Here is a 23,506-nt window from a genome sequence, read left to right on the forward strand (position 1 = left end):
GAGCAGCCCGAGCAGCCCCGACGCAATGTTGCCATGGCTACCCTTCTGTTTAAGCCCCGCGGTGTATTTAGCAACATGTAGTTCATGTAATTCTCCATGTCCACTTGTTGCTGATGGTTGTGGTAGAGGAGCTGTAGATTTTTGCACTAATATCTGTAGCATGGTCAGTAGCAGTAGCACTAGCAGTAGCTACTGACAGGAGGAAGTGTGTGTGGCGATTGCTGGTATTCAGCGGGATATAGTCATTTCCTCAGCATATGGATAAATGCAACGGGGAAGTTAACTGAAAGAAACCGAATCTGTGGATATTGCATCAACCGACCAAGAAGCACGTCTCTGTGGAGAGGACGGCTCAGAAAGAGAGATATTCTCTACAAACACCGGGTGAGATCGCGCCTTTGTCAATATAATGGATCAATGCATGAAATCTGACTCTGTTTATTTTGTTTAAGGAGTATATTGGGCGTTAACAATTCTGGTTTGCCTTTTATAATATTATTTCATTCAAGAACCCCTTGTGCGTTTAATTAACACAGCTATTTTTGATAGTTGCAACAGCAGTGAGCAGGAGAGGTGGGGAGAGGTGGGGCTATCGCTATTTTTTCAGGAAATATTCGTATAGAGGTGATTACACGGACTCGGTTGACCCCCCAGAGCGTTTCGTTTGCAAATCTATCCACCTTGGGACCCGTTATCGTTTGTGGGGTCAGTTTCTATCGGCCTCGTGTAAATAATAGGGCTATACGCACGCGAAACTATGCAGATACAAGCAGTTTTCTCCTCGTGTAAACGGCGCCTTATTGTAAGTCGCTTTGGATAAAAGCGTCAGCTAAATGTAATGTAATGTAATGAAGTAAAGTTGAAGAGGGATAAAGGCTGCTGCTTAGTTCTTCTGTTATTCCAAATGATGTGTCAAATGTAAACTTTTTTTGCTATCTGTTAAATCAATTTACAGACTTGTGATGTCAGGACAATTGATTAAGCATATTTTTCAAGTTTATTTAAGGGGAAATATTACAGTATTAACCCTAGCAGTAACATCTATTCATCTTTATTTACATAATTCAACACAATAAAATATATTTTTGCTTTAGAGTTGCAATCCAAGCTGCCACATGAATCACAAATCGTTTCATTTCTTTCACTCTTGTGCATTAATATAATGCATATAAAGAACATTATATAAAGGGCTTTAAAAGCATCACACAAGGCTCTGGGTAAACAGTCATTTGCTGCTTCGGGGGTGAGCTCATGATTAGAAGATGCAATTGTAAGTCTCTTTTGTTCTTATTATAAAATCTCTCCTGAAATATTGCTGTTCTCAGGCTTCTCACCGGCATGCGAACGGACATGTCTAATCAATGCTGAGCTCGAGGACATTGCCTTATCACAGTAAACACAGCTGTAAGGCTTTTCACCTGTGTGACTTCTTACGTGAACTTGCAAATGTTCCAAACGCCGGAAAGTCCAGTGACAATAGTTGCAAGAGTACGGCCTTTCCCCTGAGTGGGTGACCATGTGTCGTTTCAGGTTACATTTGAAGCTGAATCCCTTTCCACAAACTGTGCAACTGAACGGCTTCCGAGCACCATGAGATCTCATGTGAACTCTAAGTTCTGAATACAAATAAAAGTCTTTACTGCAGCTGTTGCACTTATATTGTTTTTCACTTGGTTTGGTCCCCTTGTGTTTTTGATTTGGTTTTGTTGCATTTCTATGGTTGCCACTTGTCTGATCTTGGTTACGTGTTACATGAGAGATGTGAAAAAGGAGCTGATGTTCACGGTTTTGTTCTGGTCCTCCAGAGCTCTCTCTGTTAGGTTCAGATATTTTTCTTTTAGGTAAAATGTTGTCAGGAGGCTTTTTCTCTGCTACACTTTGATTTTGATCATGATCCGATAGCGAAGTCCATTTTCCATCATCAGTAAGAGTCACCATGAAGACATCAGTCTCCTGCTTTAGTTCAAGCTGCTCTTCCTCCTGACTGGTGCAAAGTTCCTCCTGTTCCTCTTTAATCTGTGGAGGCTCTGGGTCCTCTTGGTCCAGACTGGAGTTCCTTTCCTGACTACAGAGCTGCTGGTCACTGAGAACCTCATCCTCAATACAGACATGTTGCTGAGGGAGCTCTGGAGGGATAGAAAATAAACAAAGTACTGTTAGTGTGGTGTTAGGGAAGCAAATTGCATTCAATGCTGGGCAACGGTGTTAAAATCAACACACGGCCACCAACTTTTTAAAACTATAACATATTTTAACAATGTTTATATTTTAACCGCTGCGCTGTGTGTATTTGAAATCTTTGCTGAAGATTTGATCGTGAATTAATGAACAGAATGTGGTTCTATCATCACAATAGGATGCAGTATTTTCAATTAATGCAGCATTTTATTTCTTAACTGGACAAGTACACACTTATTTTTTATTGAAAATGAGTCCTTCTGTTCTATTTGATTAGGTATTTACATCTGATTTATTAATATAGATCACAATTAAATACCTCATACATAAATGAGTAGAACATGGAAATACGTAAGGTATTATAGGTTTAAATTAATATACTTTGTATACATTATTCACACCCTACACAAAATATAGCTAACGAGAGGGGTCAACCATAATGAATCCCATTCAGATTGCTTGATAATGTGTAAGTACTTGATAGGAAATTTTAAAAGTATTTCATTGTTTGTTACACACCTGTTCTGTGCAGCTTTATCTGAGGCTTCAAGACGGTATCCAATAATCTGCGCTGACGACAAATCTCCTCCTCGTATGCTGATAAAGCTTGAGCAAAAACTCCAAATATTTCATCGGCAGCTGCAGCTAGTCGCTCGTTGATAACACTTCTCAGTTTCTCAACTGCAGCCATTTCTACTGTGTGAAATATATGGATGTATGAAGACAAAATAAACCAAACCAACTTGTGTTTTTCTCACTGGCATGAACAACACAACTTCCGGTGGAATGTTCTTCTTCGTTGGTTTAGGGAGGCGTTCTGCACTGATAAAGTTACATTACCGCCACCCAGCGCCGTATAGATAGAATCTATCTATACGGTGCTGCCGCCACCTAACTAGATTGACATTCAAAAATACATTATCCCAATCTCCCACAATAACTAATAAGGGTGTTAGCGATGCCATGATCTTAGGGCAGGAATACCGTGAACATAGTTTAACGTGACAGAGGAATAAATACACACGTACACCATCAGCTGTGCTTCAAACGGAAGTGACACGTTTTATTGCGCATGTCCCTTTTATCACGGGAATACAGGAAGTGATTAGTATAAGAGTACTAAATAAACAGAATTCATATATTACATTTCATAATTCAACACCCCCACTTACTCTTATACTGCACAATTTCTCAACATGAATTCAAATGTAAACACCTTATACACCTTCACAATAACACAGTGTTTGAAACTTCTGGGGTTATTTACATTCCAAACAAATACTTTACAAATTTCTCACTTTTAACCTTTGTTGCAGGCTTAGTGAAAATATCAGCAATCATATCAGCTGTAGGGCAATAGTCAATGGTTATCATGTTATCACTCAGTACAGTTCGAACAAAATGATACTTGACATCCACATGTTTACATCGTTGACGACATACTGGGTTCTTGGATAGAGCAATTGCACCCTGGTTATCTTCAAAGATTTTCACAGGAGTATATTGACCCTCACTATCCATGCTCTCTATTAGCTGCACAAGATACAAACTCTCTTGTGCTGTGGCAGCCAGTGCCATGTACTCTGCCTCACATGTCGACAAAGCTACGGTTTGCTGTTTCTTTGATCTCCAAGAAATAACAGGCCCATTGCTAGTTAGACTAAAACAGTACCCTGTTATACTCCGTCTGTCATTTTGGTCTGTTGCCCAATCCGCATCACAGTATGCAACAAGTTTCAGTTTTTCATTTTGTTGTTTAAAACATAGCTCCTGATTAATTGTGCCCTTTAAGTACCTCAATACATGTTTAGCAGTTAACCAGTGTTGTTCTTTTGGCTCTGAAAAATGCTGTGACAGTTTACTGACTATCCAACTTAGATCAGGCCGTGTAGATGTCATTAAATATATTAAGCTGCCTACCACTTCACGATATTGTGTTGCATCAACAGCTTCACCATCATCATCAAAGTTGTGTTTCTGTTCACATGGGGTGGACCTTGGCTTACAGTCATTCATACCAAACTTTTCCAGTATTTTTGTAATGAATTTCTTTTGACCCATCTTTATTTCTCCTTTTTCCTGAGTAAAGTCAATGCCTAGGAAATGTTTAAGTTTCCCAAGATCCTTCATTTTGAATTTTGTGCTCAACATTTCTTTCACAGTATTAATTGTGTGAATATCATTAGCTGCGATAACTAAGTCATCCACCCAAATAATCAGAATGATCCTCTCATTTTCTATTCCTTTACTGTAGACACAGTGATCAGCTGGGTTTTGTGCAAAACCGTTCTCACAGAGATGATCATGCAACATTTTATTCCAGTTTCTTCCAGATTGTTTTAACCCATACAGTGATTTATTCAGCTTGCAGACTAGCTTTTCATCTGTGTCTGACTTGACCTCAAAACCTTCAGGTTGCTGTACATAGAGCTCACAATCAATTGGAGCGTGTAAATATGCAGTTTTAACATCCATCTGATGTAGGTGTAAGTCATGTTGAGCTGCCAATTGCATCAAGCTTCGTACTGATGTCATGTTTGCAGTCGGGGAAAATGTCTCCTTATAGTCTATTCCTGCCACTTGACTATATCCCTTTGCAACATATCTGGCTTTATATATCTCAGTCTTTTCTGTGTTTTCTTTGATTGTATAGACCCATCTACCCCCCACTGCATTTTTGCCCTCTGGTAGTGTGGTCAATGTGAATGTGTCATTTTCCTGAAAGGGCCCATGTCATGGCCATTTCCACTGATCATAATTACATTGTTGAGGTATACTAAAATAGATTTATACTGTGCAATTTTCCAAACTCACATTGGTTTCGCATACAGCATCTCTGTCAAGCATGTGTATTCAGCAGTATTCACTTTCTCCACTAAACGACTCGTTGGAGCTCTTGCCCCCCCCTCCCTGTGAGCCTAGTGTGCTCCGATTGGTCAGCTCGGCCACTCGTTCTGATTAGTCAACCACCAGAGAGGCTGCGCCCATGTCAGTGCTTTTCCCGGCTGCTCTCAGCGTAACATCAGTCTTATCATGGCGTCGGTACAGCGGTATATTTTATATACATATATATTTTTAACTGTTGTTATAGAAGAGTGTGACGGCCTCAGGGCCTTTGTCTTACGGTGGGGTGGAGCTGAAGAGGGTAATCAGCGCGATCACGGACACCTCCGTAGCCGGTGCTATTAATCCCAGCGGCCCGGAGTCTCTCTCCAAAGCGGCTGCAGAAGGACGAACTGAGCGACCCTCTCCCCTCGACCACCTGTCTCTGCATTTACTACAATAAATGTGCCGTGGTTTTGTAAACTCGTGTATGTCTCCTTGTCTTTCCGTTGTGGCCTACGAGCTACTCTCATAACAAAGAGTAAGTTATTTTTACCCGTTATAAACTACTACTGTTTGATGAGAAATCAAATCATGGTTTGCTATATATGAATTCAGGGAAGAAAGGATAGGCCTACTAAGTATTTCCATTAAACTTTATTTTTAGAAATGTACAAAATGAACATAAATATACATATATACACGGTATATCATCCATTCCTCCTCCTCGCATCTTGCCTGCGCACAGTCGGTGCGGTGCCTTTTAGCACCCTCAGTAGTAGTAGAATCCCTTCCCCGTCATGGATTGTCCGCCAGGATCTGGCTGGACGAAATCAAATGCAAATCACAAAATATTAGAGAAACTTAGTTGTTTTAGATTCGTTAGTAGTAGTTGTGTAATGAACAGCTTGCCTGCTAATATGCTAACCTAGCTTTGTTTACCTTGGTAGCTAACACGATATGAACGTTAGCTTGGAGGAAAGGCAACTATAATGCAGTGTAATAAAACTACTATGAACAAAAGCTAGTGGTTCATATTAGGCTAGCAATAACGTGTTTATAATTGCAATCGTATACGGGTATTCTGCTACGTTCGGTCATACAATGTAACTTGCATGAATACATTGTTTTGCGCTAGCATACAGCTAGCCTCGTTAGCTACATGCAGTATATGTACGGTCACAATGTACGGTAAATCACAGTACAGTATACTGTATGAGTATTCCGTGTGTGTGACTGCAGACATTCTCCTGCCATGACAAACATGTAAGGCCATCTGCTGACATTGTAGTTGATATATTTAAACGCTAGCAACGTAGCATCACAAAAATGTTTTTCTGACCGAAACTAGCTCTAGCTCCGTGTGTTAGATCGCTACGCCAGCTATAATGTAATTACGTTTCGCGACTGACCGGCAAATCACCCGGAGTATACTGTCAATAGGTATTTTGTGTGTGAATGCAGACATTCTCCTGCTATGAGATACATGTATGCAAGGCCATCTGCTGATATTAGAGTTGATATATGGAAACTCTAGCAACTTAGTTAGCACTGTGTCAATGGCTTAGCAGTCCAACACAGTTTACACATTTAAACAGTCTTGTTTGATAAATACACAAATAACAATGCAAACTTACAGGTTGTATACCCAGATCTTCCCCTGCTCCAAACGGTCCAAACAAGCTGTGCATATCCGGCCTCAAACTGGGCAATGTTTTGGAAGCTTTCGTCTGTGAAATGCCGGTTCTTCGAACCTCTGGAGGAGGAACACGACGCTGCTGGTGTGGCCATAGCTCTTCGGGATTGGTCCATTTCGTTCCGGGTACCGCATGACATCAGGCGGTACCCGGAACTAAATGGAAGACTCAAATGGGCAGTGACGTATCTCCAACGAGGCGTTTTGGGGAGGTATTTTCTGTGTTAGAGTTTTACTCGCTACAGGGTGTACTTTGAGGGTTTTGACTCTGCACACCGTTTACATGCATAAAAACCTTCATAACACACAAGGGGACGGGTAATAACCGGAAAAGCATGACATGGGAGCTTTAAGAGAATTCATTTCCTCCTGCATAGCATCAGTCCAGAGTTTTGACTCTGCTGAATTCATGGCCTCTTTAAAGGTGTTTGGTATATTACACATTACTCTGTAGCAGTAGTCAATATTTACATACTTCTGGTCGTCACACTGTACATTCATAGTCCTCTAAATACTGAGGTCTCCTCCTTTCTCTTTGGGGATAGCTTCTATTTTGACCTTCTGCTCCCTTTCCTGTCTGAGTGTTTGTGTCATCTGTCTCAGTTCGAGCCTCCTGTGTCTCTTTTGGACACGAGTCAGTCCCCTGGGTTTCTGGCTTGGTGGATACAAACCTTTTCTCATAAAAATCGTCATCACTTGCCTCAAAATCAGTCTGTGTATGTCGCTCGACTATACTTTTTGTGACAAACTTCACTTGCCTGTGTTTTCGAACACTACCAGTGTCTGGGTTGTAGACTAGGTATGCTGGGCTGTTTTTATCATACCCTACAAAAATACCCTTCTCACACCTCGAGTCTAACTTTTTCTTTTCCTGCTTGTATGCATAGCATACAGATCCAAATATATGCATTTTCGAGAGGTTCGGCTTACGTCCTGTCAGCATATAATAAGGTGTCTGTCCTACACGTCTGTTGTAACATCTGTTACGTATTACAGCTGCAGTCATATGTCCATAGCTTCTTTGGTAAATTGCTCTCAAGAAGCATGCATCTTGCCATTTCAAAAAGTGTTCTCCAGTTTCTCTCAGCTGTCCCATTTTGATGGGGTGAGTAAGGTGCTGAAGTTTCATGTCGTATTGCATGTTGTCTAAGGAGCGATTGAAAGTTTGTCCCGGTGAATTCTGTACCGTTATCAGACCTTATACATTTGATTTTACCATAAGGTGCGACATCAGCAATGAATTTCTCTGTGGCTTTGAAAGTATCACTTTTAGCTTTTAGGAAATACACAAATACTGCCCCTGAAAAGTCATCTGTAAAAGCCAATGTGTATCTGAATCCCTCCTTAGCCTCTGGCTCAATGGGACCTGCTAAATCAGTGTGCACAAGATTGAGCGCTGCTTTAGCTCTTGCATCTGGTTGTCTGTTCCTACTCTGAGCAAATTTACCTCGAGTACACACTTCACAGTTAAGGTTAGATTTATCAATCCCACCCTTAATTTTCATCCCCTCAGTGACTTTTTCCAGTTGTGACACATCATCATAGTTACAGTGACCAAGTATTTCATGCCATGTTTGAATGTCATAACATCCATAACATGCATCGTCCTCAGCTTCACAGTCCACAGTGTTTAAAAAATAAAGTCTATCATATTCCTTGATGTCAAATATTTTACCTCTCTGGTGAATCAGCTGGTTACAACCCTGACGAAAGTTCACTGATGCTCCGTTGGCTGTCGCTGCTTTAACAGAGAAAATGTCTTGTGGATAGGACGGTATATAGAGCGCGTCCTTCAGCATCGCTGTCACTCGTCGTCCCTCCGTGTCTTGCAGGCAGACCTCCGCCTCTCCTTTCTTCAAAGCGACACCACTTGTTCTTGTCCCGTCAGCCAATTCAACAAAGTGGTCTTTCGGTTGAAAAGTCTCATCGAACCTTTTAAACTTGTCGATGTTCGTTATTATGTGTGACGTTGCTCCGGTGTCGACCATCAGCCCTTTATGTGTAACTCTGGTTACTGGACTGTCACGTACTTTAAAAACAAATGAGTGGTCCTCAACGTCAGTTGCTTGTTTAGCATTGTCTCTCTCTTTGCGTCTGCAGTTTGCATCTATATGTGTGGAATTTTTGCAAAAACTGCACCACCGTCTCTGGTCTTTGCTGTTGCTGCTACTCGCACTTCGACACTCACGAGCCCGGTGTCCTTTCTGACCGCAGTTGTAGCAGGTAATATTGGGGCCATCTCTCCACTTCACCCAGCCACTCGCTTTCATAATATTATCAGATTCCTCACTCAAGTTGGCATTGTATTTTTCTGTGCTTTCATAGCTCCTCAACTTTGTTTTGAACTCACCAAAAGTTAGCTTCTCATCCCCTTGTGTAATGTGGATGGCAAACGGCCTAAAACAGATTGGCAGTCCCTTTAAAATCATGGCTATCAGCAGCCCGTCGCTAAGAGTCTCTTCAGCATTTCTCAGTGCTGTAATTGCCGTTTCGGCACGAATAATATAGTCAGTGACGCTCTCATTAGCGGCTTTCTGCAGCGACGTTAGTTCAGTGTAGAGGCTGATCACCCGTGGTTTCCCTTTCCCAGCGTAGTGGTCCCTCAGTATTTGTAACGCTTTTCTTCCGTTGTCCGCTGCTTCTCTCATGATCAGTGAAAGGCTTTTATCGTCCAGTACCTGGATCAATTCCGCATAGGCTTCTTCGTTTTTCTCATCATCAGCCTCATCCTCTACACCTGGCTCCTCTAGGATGGCAGCCTTCAATCCTAGCAGTCGCAGGTGACCCAAAAACTTTGTCTCCCATAACTCGTAGTTCTTCTCATCTCCGTCGAAACACAAACGGTTCCACCGGCTTCCATGGTCCCTCCTGGGCCCATAACCTGTTAGCGATGCCATGATCTTAGGGCAGGAATACCGTGAACATAGTTTAACGTGACAGAGGAATAAATACACACGTACACCATCAGCTGTGCTTCAAACGGAAGTGACACGTTTTATTGCGCATGTCCCTTTTATCACGGGAATACAGGAAGTGATTAGTATAAGAGTACTAAATAAACAGAATTCATATATTACATTTCATAATTCAACAAAGGGAAACAATTAGTGATGGGAATTATGGCTCTTTGAAGGGAGCCGGATCTTATGGCTCCGTTCCTTTTAAAGAGCCGTTCAAAAGAGCCGTTTTTTTTAAAGGGGGCGGGGTTACTAGGTTTATCTGCGAAATAATCACCAGGATAATGATTGACTGTATTGCCAGACCTAATGTCAATAATCTGCATTGTAAACATGACACAAGGTGGTGCTATATCCATGTCATTCATGTCAGTGAATGTACTACTTTGAATGTATGTGTTAAGTAAATAAAGTTGCCTTGCCTTGAATGAAATTCATGCAACTCTTAATATTAGATAGTGTGTTTTTAAGTGGCGATGGAGATTATTTGTTGACCCTGCTTTAAAGGATATTTTGCCTTTACATATGGTGCACTTTATCACTGCCTGGGTTTTGGTTGAAGTGCATCCAAATGCTGCTCCGTTTTCGCGTTTGGCTCATTTTCCATCCGAAAAACACGTCGTCTACCTGTCCTGTACCACTTGTTATGACTTCTTTCTCTCGTGCGTATTCCGTTAAGACCAACCCCACCTCACTCCTCGTGCTGAAACCTACCAATCAGAGTAGGGGCGGGTCTTCACAGAATACGTTTGGGGAACAAAATCAAGCTTTTTAAAAGGCGAGTGGATTTTGGCAGGCAGTGAGTGCGGACCAACGATTGAACGATAACAAGAACGGCTCTCACCAAGTACGACTCGGTTCCCCTCGTTCGTACCAAAGAGCCGTTTAAAAGAATCAGCTCGTTCGCGACCGACACATCACTAGAAACAATAACATAAAAACAACATTTCCCAACACTTGTTCAGTAAGTTGCATGAATCACTTTTGTTTGCCTTCTGGCCTGGGTGAATCTTTTCTCACAAGTGTCACATTTGAAACGATTTTCACCGGCAGATCGGAAGTTACTATTAAATGTACTCAAGTTCTGTACTTAGCCTAAGTACAACTTCTTTGGGATACTTCACTTGAGTATTTACATTGTATACTAGTTTGTACTTGTACTCCACTACAATTCAGAGGTAAATCGTGTGCTTTGACTCCACTACATTTATTTAGTTGGCGCTTCACTTCGCTCCACTGCAGGTTTAGTTTACTTTGCAGATTTGGATCCTGTTAAGCCCGGAGCCTGTTTCTCAGGTCTCAGGCTTGAACAGTGGCGGCGCCAGGGTATGGCTGGGGTAGGCTACAGCCATGCCAAGAAATGGCTTAGCCCCACCTTAATGTGTATTTTATGTTAGTAAAATATACATTAAATATCCTGGGGGAGAATCCCCCCAGACCCCCCCTGCAGGGGTTGGGTTTTCAGCATGTCAACTCTTTCACCTGTGGGGAAATTGCAGGATTGACTCCAGGTCGCCCTTTTTATTTACTACAAGACAAATGTGCCTTTTTATTTCATACAGTTCAATTTGGATTGAGACTAAATAATCTAAACCTCACGCGTGGCGTTTCACTGTCAAGGGGGGGCGATATAGCGTGTGTGTAATTACATTACAAATACTGATTTGAGCCCCACCACTGTATGGGTTAGCCCTACCATAGATTACCCAACAAAAATACTCTGGAGCCGCCACTGACCGCAAGGGTCTGTACTTGGACCCATCCTGTTCATCATATATGCTACCATTCGGCAATATCATAAGGAATAACTCCATCAATTTTCATTGCTATGCAGATGATACACAATTGTATCTATCAATTAAACCAGATGTACAATTTCCATTAGTTAAACTGCAAGAATGCCTCACAGACATAAAGACATGGATGACCAGCAACTTTCTATTATTAAACTCTGACAAAACAGAAGTCATTATACTAGGCCCCCAGCACCTTCGGAACAAACTGTCCAACAACATCATTTCTTCGAATTGTATTACCATGACCTCCAGCACCACGGTAACAAATCTTGGTGTTATTTTTGACGAGGATTTGTCTTTTAAATCCCAAATAAAGCAAATTTCAAGGACTGCCTACTTCCATCTACGGAATATTGCAAAAATCAGGCACATTCTAAATCGCAACAATGCAGAAACACTAATCCATGCTTTTATCACCTCCAGGCTGGATTATTGCAATTCCCTTTTATCAGGCTGTCCAAACTCATCATTAAAGACCCTTCAATTCAAACAAAATGCTGCAGCACGGGTTTTAACAGGAACAAAGAAGATGGACCACATCACTCCTGTTTTAGCAGCATTGCACTGGCTACCAGTTAAGTCCAGGATTGATTTTTAAATACTTTTACTCACATACAAAGCGCTCAATGGTCAGGGACCATCCTACCTACAGGATCTTTTAATCTCCTATTGCCCCTCTAGGGCATTAAGATCCCAGAGTGCAGGTCTGTTGGTGGTTCCCAGAGTCCACAAAAAAAGATCAGGTGCTAGAGCTTTCGGCTACCAAGCGCCGTTCCTCTGGAATCAACTTCCAGTGACGATTAGGGAGGCAGACAGTGTCCACACATTAAGAGTAGGTTAAAGACTTTCCTCTTTAGTACAGCGTACAGTTAAGACTGGTTTTAAACCCCCTTTTATACATCCTCATGGACCCTTCGTTTTATGGAATTTTATTGTACTCTAACTGTATTTGTGTCATTGTGTTATGTTCCTTTTTAAATTACGTTTGTTGTGTTTACATTGTTTTACATTGCCAATTTTGTTTGTTGACTTGTGAAGCCCTCTAAGACAAATAGGATTTGTGATTTTGGGCTATATAAATAAACTTGAATTGAATTGAATTAAATATATACACTGCAAAAAACAAAGAAAATAGGAGTAAAAGTAGCTCACGACAAGTGGGGCTTGAAAAGGCCCACCTGTTCAAAGTAGGGAATGGCAGAAAAAGTTTGAGAACCACTGCACTAACACCATCACCAACTCTACGTCCGACGTAGACCCGAACCTTTTAAAGAACATCCATAAACATTCTTGTTTGCATTTTGCAAATTATTTATCTGATATATCATTCCATTTACTTGTATTTAGACTCTTCTTGCACTATTTCTATTTTATTTGTATTTACTTGCACATCTCAAAACATTGTCTTGCACTATTTTATCTGTTTTATTTGTTCTATGTCCTATATCTGTTGCACTGTTGGAGGAGCCTGTGGCCTAAGTTTTTCAATGCCATATCTACACTGTAGCGACATGTGCAAATGACAATAAAGCCTTGAAACTTGAAACTCATGAAGTCTGTTTCTGATTGTTTGGTCAGAGACATTCACACCAGTGGCCTCCACCTGGAAAACCATCCCTGTTTTGGGGATCGTCTCATTGTTGCCCCTCAAGTGCACCTGTTGTTAATTGTGTCAATAACAAAGCAGATGAAACTGATTAACAACCCCCTCTGCTACTTAACTGACCAGATAAATAAACTAGAAGTTTAATTGACTTGATGCTATACTCTGATTAAAAACGGTTATATCTGTAGTGTTTAGGGTGAATCTGGTCATCTTACATTATCACCATATTGTTTATTGTTAGAATATCACACAACATTAAGTGCACCAATCATTACTATTCATTCCTGTTGGGGAAATATTTTCCAAGGCCCATAACTTTGACCCAGTTTATCAGTTTAAACTGTCCTGACTGAGCACAGGCACCTGCAACCTTGGCTGTTGTGCTCTCAGTGTTTTGTCTCCCTGTTCCTGCCTGTTGGCGTCAGCTGATAGAGGTGTTAATATTCTATCTTGTTATGCACAATGTTGATTACTCTCAGGACTAGCTAAATACATGGGTCTGGGGTAGAGTTCTTCAAAATTGATTGTGGCATCTCAACCGTGTGGTCAGACCGTCCGTGGCCCTTTGATATGTCTTGTGAATTCTCCGGCCGAAGCTCCAAATAAACCGTCAGTGTTTGCCACTGTATATAGGTTGCATTGCTCAGTCCCAGAGGTAGCTGCTTGGTGAACATTCATTCAGATGAAAAAAGTGCTGCTTATGTGCCTTGTTACTTGTCTGGGTACATATGGAAATCCACTAAACAATAATAATAATAATAGATTTATTTTGTTAGCGGTTTTACAGGTGCTCAAAGTTGCTTTACAGAGATAGTGAAAAGAAAATAACAATAAATAAATATAGTTAAAGTCAAATTAAAATCAAGCAAAACAAAAACAATCACACATTAAAAGCCAGATTGAAGAGGTGAGTTTTTGTAAGTTTTTTGAAGGTGGTGAGGTCAGTGCAGTCTCTGATGGGTTGTGGGAGTGAGTTCCAGAGGGAGGGGGCAGCGACGGAGAAGGCTCTGTACCCCCAGGTCCGGTGCTTGATGCGGGTGGGGATGGATAAGAGGTTGGCTTCTGATGAGCGGAGGCAGCGGGAAGGGGTGTGGTGGTGCAGCAGGTCTGTGAGGTAGGGGGGGGGGGGGGGGCTGATTGTTGAGGGCTTTGTGCGTTATGAGCAGGACTTTGAAGTCGATTTTTTGACGGACGGGGAGCCAGTGGAGGTTCTGGAGGACGGAAGTGATGTGGTCTCGGGAGCAGGTGTGGGTGAGGAGGCGGGCAGCAGAGTTCTGGATATGTTGGAGTTTATTGAGGAGGTTGGATGGTATGCTGTAGTAGAGGATGCTATTGCAGTAGTGGAGTCGTGGTTCAATAATTCATCGCTATGTCTGAAATTGTTCCCACATGCTTTACAAGCAAACGGTTTCTCACCTGTGTGGACTCTCATATGCCTTTTTAATTTTGACATCTGAGTGAAACTTTTCTCGCAGGTCATGCAAACATACGGTTTCTCACCTGTGTGGACTTTCAAATGCCTTTTTAATTGGGACATCTCCTTGAAGCTTTTCTCGCAGGTCATGCAAACATAGGGCTTCTCTCCTGTGTGGACTCTCATGTGACTCTTAAAGTTACTGTTAAATTGGAATTTCTTCCCACAGGTTTTGCAATCATATTTCTTCTCTCCTGTGCAGATTTTCATGTGATTCTTAAAGTCAATGTTGAATCTGAATTTGTTCCCGCATGTTTTGCAAGTGAATTTCTTTTCATGGACTCGCATGTGTTGCATCAAGTTGCTACTTTCTCTGAAACCTCTTCCACATGTTTGGCAAGAATATGGCTTCACATCCGTGTGGGTGGCCATGTGTCTTTGCAATTTTGACATGAACTTAAAATCTTTCCCACAAGTTTCACATTTGAAATTCTTCACTGTGCAAGTATTATGTTGCATGTCTGACAAGTTAGCTGTGTGGACTTTCATATGCCTTTTAAATTTGGACTTCTCATTGAAGCTTTTCTCACAGGTCATGCAAACATAGGACATGTCTCCTGTGTGGATTCTCATGTGACTCTCAAAGTCAATGTTAAATCTGAATTTTTTTTCGCATGTTTTGCAAGTATATTTCTTCTCATCTGTGTGGACTCGCATGTGGTACATCAAGGAACTACTTTCTCTGAAACCTCTTCCACATGTTTGGCAAGAATATGGCTTCTCATCTGTGTGGATGGTCATGTGTCTTCGTAATACTGACATGTACTTAAAATCTTTCCCACAAGTTTCACATTTTAAATTATTTTTCACTGTGCAAGTATTACGTTGCATGTCTGACAAGTTAGCGTTGTTTACATTGTTCCTTTTGGTCTTGTGATGTCTTTTGTTTATTTCTGGATCTGCAGTTCTTGTTAACCCTGAGTCATCAGAATTGTGAGAGATGAGCTGCAGATGACTTTGTGCTTCTAATACCACAACGCTTATAACTGGCATGTTGCCTACAGACTCTTTTGCACAAGTCTGACCGCTGTGCACACTTTCCTCATCAGTAAGAGTCACCATGAAGACATCAGTCTCCTGCTTTAGTCCAAGCTGCTCTTCCTCCTGACTGGTGCAAAGTTCCTCCTGTTCCTCTTTAATCTGTGGAGGCTCTGGGTCCTCTTGGTCCAGACTGGAGTTCCTTTCCTGACTACAGAGCTGCTGGTCAGTGAGAACCTCCTCCTCATTACAGACATGTTGCTGAGGGAGCTCTGGAGGGACAGAAAATAAACAAAGTACTGTTAGTGTCGTGTTAAGGAAGCAAATTGCATTCAATGCTGGGCAATGGTGTTAAGATCAATATCACAATATCAAGACAACAACAAACAAGACTACAGAAATGCATTATGCATAAAATGTATAAATCAATGTTATGAAATAAAAATAAAAACATTAGGCCAACATATTCTAACAATGTGTATTTTAACTGCTGTGCTTTGTGTATTTGTAATAGAACATATTATACTCACTTACTTACTTTAATAATATCATTGTGTGATTCTTATTTGCTAATGTGTATCTATATTTACTACTTTTCACACATCTTAGATAAGCTTGGGAACATTCCTTATCTAAATGTTGTTAGTTACACTCTATGTGCACCAACAGTATGACCTTCAACTCTGCTGAACTGAGAATATCCTGATATGGCATCCCTAACTCCCTAACTTCCAGAATGCTCCATTGTTATCACCAAGCGTCACCCCTCCCTATCTCCTCTCTCTGTGTTTGAATATGCAACCCAAACTCTATTCTTTGTCTTTCACTCTGCAGACTGTATGCTTTCTGTATGACTGACTGAACTTTCTTGCAAGAAATAAAATACGACAAAGACAGCTGAATGGTTTGATTCTCTATCCACATTTGATAAAGAAATTCCCGCCACAGTATTTGTGATCTGTTGTTTGGGATCTGAATGTGGATTAATAAACAGAAAATAGCTAACGAGAGGCTTTAACTATAATGAATCCCATTCAGATTGTTTTATAATTTGTAAGAACTTGATAGGAAACTAGAAAATTCAGAGAAATGTTGACTGTGTGACTGAAACTTGGGTGCGCGTCCCGATGCTAACATTACCCCCGCTGAGTAAGTATTAATAGCATTAGTTGTATTGTTAAGGTACAACAAAGAATATCCATTAATTTTAGCTCACTTTTAGCTGACGATTTTAAATGTATATCTATTACATTTTTGGATTCTTGTACCACATTCCTGCATCGTTCCTGAACATCTTTAGATTACCACTGGATTTAGTTAACGACCGACAGGTGTGTTCAAAGATCAAAGTGTTTCTACGGCAACGCCCTGCCAGTGAACGAGAGACAGCCTGTCAGAGAATGTATTGACAATATTGTGCTGCATTATTGCTTCTAAGTAAAAAACTGTAACTCCAATCAGCTAAATATCCTACCCAGAGTATTTAGGATACCAGATGAACACCTGATGGCTCTCGTGTTTGCTATATGTGCAAGTCCGTTTGATTAAATGAGCATATCGGTGCGGCCGGGACAAATATCCCTACATTGTGATCACCAAAGTATGAAGAGTGAAAATTGTGGCCAGCCGAGCAATAGTTGGAAAAAAACCTCAGAATATTCTCCAGCTCCTCTCCCCTTTAGTCGTGATGTCACCACTCTAAGTCTTAACAAGCTTTCCCATACGGCCCGTCCACACTTCTTCTGTTGAAGCTTCAACGCTTCTTCCCATTCACTTTGAATGGGGTGACGTCTCGCTTTGCCGAACTACATTGTGTTTCCGTTGCTTCGCTTTGCTCGCGTTGCTCGCTTCAAAAGTTGAGCAATGTTCAACTTTTGAAGCTTCGAAGGAAGCGTCAGCCAATCAAATCATATGCCAGTACAAGCTCTAGCCAATCAAACCGCGTGCTTGTGTGTCCGGGGCGGGAGATTCATGTGATTGGTTGTTGGTCGAGTTTCAGACACGCCCGCCGGTAAGCTTCAACGCACGCCACCGTGTGGACGCTGCGATACACACCCATTATAAAATGTGAAACAGTGTGAAATGTCCACAAAACGTAAGCTGCGACTACGTGAGAACCGTACTAGCTATCAAAAATATCCAAATAGTCTAATAAAGTCCATAGTCTCGAGAACCGTTTAAAATTGGAATTATTGTTCTACGTTAAAGTATGCGGAATCTGTATGGGGTCAAAGGAGTGTTTCTGAGCTCTGTTCAAATGGATTTCCCATTCATTTCTATGGAGAAAATGATCGCAGTTTTCAGCGAATTTGCGTGAAAACGGCTAGGCGAATCTCTTATAAAAGACATAGCAACCCGATCTCGGTTATTACGAAACGTTTTGATGTGTTTTTTGTGTGTTTAGTGTCAACGCTGCCGGACGAGTAGCATGACAACCTTTGTGACGGAAGAAGGAGAATAAGATGAGATAAGTATGTTGAATACTATACTGTGTGTGGCTTCGGCAGTCACACAGAATAAGAAAGTATTTTATTTTTTGTTACACACCTGTTCTGTGCAGCTTTATCTGGGGCTTGCCTACAGACTCTTTTGCACAGGTCCGTCCGCTGTGCACACTTTCCTCATCAGTAAGAGTCACCATGAAGACATCAGTCTCCTGCTTTAGTTCAAGCTGCTCTTCCTCCTGACTGGTGCAAAGTTCCTCCTGTTCCTCTTTAATCTGTGGAGGCTCTGGGTCCTCTTGGTCCAGACTGGAGTTCCTTTCCTGACTACAGAGCTGCTGGTCACTGAGAACCTCATCCTCATTACAGACATGTTGCTGAGGGAGCTCTGGAGGGACAGAAAATAAACAAAGTACTGTTAGTGTGGTGTTAGGGAAGCAAATTGCATTCAATGCTGGGCAATGGTGTTAAGATCAATATCACAATATCAAGACAACAACAAACAAGACTACAGAAATGCATAAAGCATGAAAAAAGTTTATTTAAAAAGCATGCGGCCACCCACTTTAAAAAAAAAGATATAACATGTTTTAACAATGTGTATTTTAACTGCTGTGCTGTGTGTTTGTTGTTTGAGATCTGATCATGAATTAATAAACAGAATGTGGTTCTATCATCACAATAGGATGCAGTATTTAGCAATCAATTCAGCATTGTATGTCTTAACTGGTCAAGTAGTCCTTCTATTCTATTTGATTGTTTATTTACAGCTGATTTCTTGAATATATATAATAATTAAATATCTCATACAGAAATGAGCAGAACATGGAAATACTTAATGGAAGAATAAGTCCCTCCTCAATATTATATATGGGTAAATATTTTATATATACAGTCTATGGTAAATATACTAGAAGAATAATACATTTGAAGAGTACACCCTCACAAAATATAGCTAACGAGAGGCTTCAACCATAATGAATCCCATTCAGATTGCTTGATAATGTGTAAGTACTTGATAGGAAATAATAAAGTATTTCATTGTTTGTTACACACCTGTTCTGTGCAGCTTTATCTGAGGCTTCAAGACGGTATCCAATAATCTGCGCTGACGACAAATCTCCTCCTCGTATGCTGATAAAGCTTGAGCAAAAACTCCAAATATTTCATCGGCAGCTGCAGCTAGTCGCTCGTTGATAACACTTCTCAGTTTCTCAACTGCAGCCATTTCTACTGTGTGAAATATATGGATGTATGAAGAGACAAAATAAGCCAAACCAACTTTTCTCGTTGGCATTATGAACTACACAACTTCCGGTGGAATGTTCTTCTTCGTTGGTTTAGGGAGTCGGTCTGCACTGATAAAGTTACATTACCACCACCTACTGGATTAACATTCAAAAATACATTGTCCAAATCTCCCACAATAACTAATAAGGGAAACAATAACATAAACAACATGTTCCCCAACACTTGTTCAGTGAGTTGCATGAATCACCTTTGTTTGACTTTTGGGTGAACCTTTTCTCACAAGTGTCACATTTGCAGTTATTCCTGCAATAAACAGTATTTCATTGTATTTGACTGTATATTTAATTGAACATTCTGTTCTTGTATATCTTATTCTATTTACATGTATATAGACTCCTAAATGTACTTAGTCAATTACAACACTCTATGCATTATTTAGTTTATTGTATTTATTTATTGTTCCGACATATATATATAGTTTACTTGATCTGCATTACTTGCACATTGGTCTTGCAACATAACCTTCTTCTACTATATTCTACCGTTTTGTCTTGCACTATTTGTATTTATTATTTGTATCTCTTTTATTGTGTTATGTCCTATATAACTATGTTACAATGTTGGGGGAGCTTGGGACTTCAGATTTGCAATGCCATTTTCTACACTGTAGCTACTGTGCATATGAAAATAAAGCCTTTCAATTTTGAATCTTTGAATTTGAAATGCTTTTCCCCGGCAGAGGAGTAAAGTATATTTACTCAAGTACTGTAACATTTTTAGATACTTGTTCTTTACTTGAGTATTTCCATTATTTGCTAGTTTGTACTTCTACTCCACTACAATTCAGAGACTAATCGTATACTTTTACTCCACTGCATTTATTTTGTACCTTTAGTTATTTTACAGACTTGGATTAATGATGTGAAATATAATAAACACTTAAATAAGACTTTAGTTACACCTGGAGTAAATTCACAATCTACCCTGCAGCAAAGAAAGTGATTAAAACTAGCTGCACCTTTACCAGCTTTGACTAACACTTTAATGCATCAATAACTATTATTAAAATATATATATATTATTCCGTAAGGGAAAATCTGCAAAATAAGTGCTTTTACTTTTGTACTTTTACTTGAGTAACCTTTGAATGTAGGACTTTAACTTGTAACAGAATATTCCTACACTCTTGTACTTCTACTTTTACTGAAGTACAAAATGAGTACTCCTCCCACCTCTGTAAACCGGTGTGGGACCTTGTGTAGATTTTTTTACTTTAAGAAATCATGAAACTCCCCATTTTAAACATTTGTTCTCTGGTTCCTGATCAGTACGGGTCTTCTTGTGAATTGCTCTTGCATGGCTTTTGACTCTGTGAGAGTTGTGAGAAAGGTAGTGGACACTTTGGTTGGGATGAATCTGGGCCCTTTCTGTCAGATTCAGATTTTAATATTATAACTGAGATGTTGGTTAGTGGCAGTGAATCTGTGCAAATTTAACATGTGAATTTTACTGAGGCCATTGTAACCTTGCTGTGCTATTTCAACATTCATTATAATAAAGGAAATGAGAAGGCTCTATTTAATAGCTATCATTAACATGATTTGTATTTTTGAAGCCATTGCAAATACAATGTTTTAAATAAAATAAACACATTACAAGGGTGGAAGGATTTTACATAGTAATGTGTGAACACTTTTTCATGGAAAACCTTAATCAGAAACATAGATAGACGTTTTTCGTTTAAGTGATAGCCGTCAAATGAATGTACCGGCTTGGAAAGTATTCTCCTGTAAAATGAAAAGTATAACTTTATGTTGCATGAAAGGAAAGCAATAAGATGCCATCTGAGAACCGTTTAGTTTTTTATTTGAAATTGTTCAACATCTTACTTGTGATTCAAATGCAATCTCTTATTAGTATTACCAAAGTTCAATATGAGGCAACTCCGGTGATCAAACTAATCAACATATTTAAATAATATAATAACTTAAGCTCAAGCCCATGTGGACATCATTTAAACATCTACTGTTTGTAACAACTTACATCCACTTACTTATTATGTCAGTCATACCAGCAGCCTGGATGACCCTCATTTGCTTATATCTTTAGCGTTTAGGGCGAATCTGGTTTTCTTACATCATCACCATACAAAGCTTTATTGATACATACATTAGATCACACAGCATTAAGTGCACCGGTCATTTCTATTCATTAAAGCACAATGTAGATTATATTTATTTCCAACTTCAGCTTGAGTGTCACCTTGAAACCAAAATAACAAAAAAAACAATTTGATTCCACTACAAAATACATAAATATACAAAACAAAATGACATGTTGAAAACATAAAGAAATCTATTTGCAACTTAATTGCAGTTTTTTAAATCTTCAGCATAGGTTGCATTGCTCAGTCCCAGAGGTAGCTGCCTGGTGAACATTCATCCAGACGAAAAAACTGCTGCATTTATGTGCCTTGTCACTTGTGTGGGTACATATGGAAATCTACTTGTTGGTGTAAAGTTTAAACCATGTAATACCTTTTCAATTCAAAGTTACATCTTCTAGTCAGTGAATCCTTCTCATGTGGATCAATAATGAATCGTTACGTCCGAAATTGTTCCCACGTGCTTTACAAGTAAACGGTTTCTCACCTGTGTGGACTTTCATATGCCTTTTTAATTTTGACATCTCAACTAAGCTTTCCTCGCAGGTCACGCAAACATAGGGCTTTTCTCCTGAATTTTTTTCCACATGTTTTGCAAGAATATTTCTTCTCATAGGTGTGGGTGGTCATGTGTCTTCGCAGTATTGACATGTACTTAAAATCTTTCCCACAAGTTTCACATTTTAAATTATTTTTCACTGTGCAAGTATTACGTTGCATGTCTGACAAGTTAGCGTTGTTTACTTTGTTCCTTTTGGTTTTGTGATGTCTTTTGTTTATTTTTGGATCTGCAGTTCTTGTTAACCCTGCGTCATTAGAATTGTGAGAGATGAGCTGCAGATTACTTTGTGCTTCTGATACCACAACGCTTATAACTGGCATGTTGCCTACAGACTCTTTTGCACAGGTCCGTCCGCTGTGCACACTTTCCTCATCAGTAAGAGTCACCATGAAGACATCAGTCTCCTGCTTTAGTTCAAGCTGCTCTTCCTCCTGACTGGTGCAAAGTTCCTCCTGTTCCTCTTTAATCTGTGGAGGCTCTGTGTCCTCTTGGTCCAGACTGGAGTTCCTTTCCTGACTACAGAGCTGCTGGTCAGTGAGAACCTCATCCTCATTACAGACATGTTGCTGAGGGAGCTCTGGAGGGACAGAAAATAAACAAAGTACTGTTAGTGTGGTGTTAGGGAAGCAAATTGCATTCAATGCTGGGCAATGGTGTTAAGATCAATATCACAATATCAAGACAACAACAAACAAGACTACAGAAATGCATTATGCATAACATTTATGAATAGATTTTATAAAATACAAATAAAAAACATTAGGCCACCAACCTTTTTAAGCTATAACATATTCCAATGTGTATTTTAACTGCTGTGTTTTGTGTATTTGTGATCTGTTGTTGGAGATCTGAATGTGAATTAATAAACAGAAAATAGCTAACGAGAGGCTTTAACCATAATGAATCCCATTCAGATTGTTTTATGATTTGTAAGTGTCAGGGAATAATTCTGTATACATGTTTACCTTTTGCCCTCTGACGCAGATGCCCAACCTTGGGCAGCCACTAGGCTTGTTTGAGACGAGCTGCGGCTCGCCTCGAAAGTAGACGAGAATAGCCGATCGCAGCCGGGGGAGGTCTCAAAAAGCTCGCCTGAAGTCGGACAGCTCGGAGTCGGCTTCTTCTTCTTCTTCTTCTCTCGGTTTTTTGGCGGATTTCAAACAACTTTAAGGTGCATACTGCCACCTCCGGAGTCGGCTTGACTCGGTTTGCACTTATAAATGCACACGGCATCTATTGCACGTCTGTCCGTCCTGGGAGAGGGATCCCTCCTCTGTTACTCTCCCTGAGGTTTCTCCCATTTCCCCTTTAAACTGTGGGTTTTTCTCTGGAAGTTTTTCCTTGTATGATGTGAAACGTAAGGACAGAGGGTGTCGTATTGTCATACTGATATTCTGTACAAACTGTGAAGTCCACTGAGACAAATGTAACATTTGTGATATTGGGCTATATAAATAAACATTGATTGATAAAGAATGGACAAATGTGTTTAATCGTTAATGTCAGATATGTACTAAGTAAATACATTTGTTCCTGCTCAAGATTAGATTCAACTTTATTGTTATTGCACAGATTACAGG

General features: G+C 40.1%; 1 protein-coding gene across 4 annotated transcripts; it reads right to left on the bottom strand.

Annotated features, from left to right (window-relative positions):
• Positions 1–978: 978 nt before the first annotated feature.
• Positions 979–22,641, bottom strand: LOC117472525 (zinc finger protein 3-like). Of its 4 annotated transcripts, none has more exons than XM_034117774.1 (3): positions 19,006–19,232; positions 18,056–18,337; positions 979–2,126 (listed from the first exon to the last, which is right to left on the bottom strand). In XM_034117774.1, exons 1-3 carry the CDS (start codon positions 19,175–19,177, stop codon positions 1,291–1,293), a joined length of 1,290 nt encoding a protein of 429 aa, XP_033973665.1. In that variant the 5' UTR covers positions 19,178–19,232; the 3' UTR covers positions 979–1,290. The 4 variants fall into 4 exon arrangements, with proteins under 4 accessions (XP_033973665.1, XP_033973663.1, XP_033973662.1 ...); XM_034117772.1 differs by lacking the exons at positions 979–2,126; positions 19,006–19,232 and adding exons at positions 14,180–15,780; positions 22,252–22,641 and having other exon boundaries at positions 18,056–18,085; XM_034117771.1 differs by lacking the exon at positions 979–2,126 and adding an exon at positions 14,180–15,528 and having other exon boundaries at positions 18,086–18,337.
• Positions 22,642–23,506: the final 865 nt, after the last annotated feature.

The sequence above is a fragment of the Trematomus bernacchii genome, unplaced genomic scaffold, assembly GCF_902827165.1.
Source record: "Trematomus bernacchii unplaced genomic scaffold, fTreBer1.1, whole genome shotgun sequence".
In the NCBI taxonomy this organism is placed as follows: Eukaryota; Metazoa; Chordata; class Actinopteri; order Perciformes; family Nototheniidae; genus Trematomus; species Trematomus bernacchii.

Bases quoted from the DNA above. Each gene is read 5' to 3' on its own strand.
- LOC117472525 (XM_034117770.1), bottom strand. From the start codon at position 19,177: ATGGCTGCAGTTGAGAAACTGAGAAGTGTTATCAACGAGCGACTAGCT. The intron at 18,338-19,005 runs GTGTGTAACAAA...CTGTCCCTCCAG, and splicing joins GATAAAGCTGCACAGAACAG to AGCTCCCTCAGCAACATGTC. The intron at 15,781-18,055 runs GTGTGTAACAAA...CTGTCCCTCCAG, and splicing joins GATAAAGCTGCACAGAACAG to AGCTCCCTCAGCAACATGTC.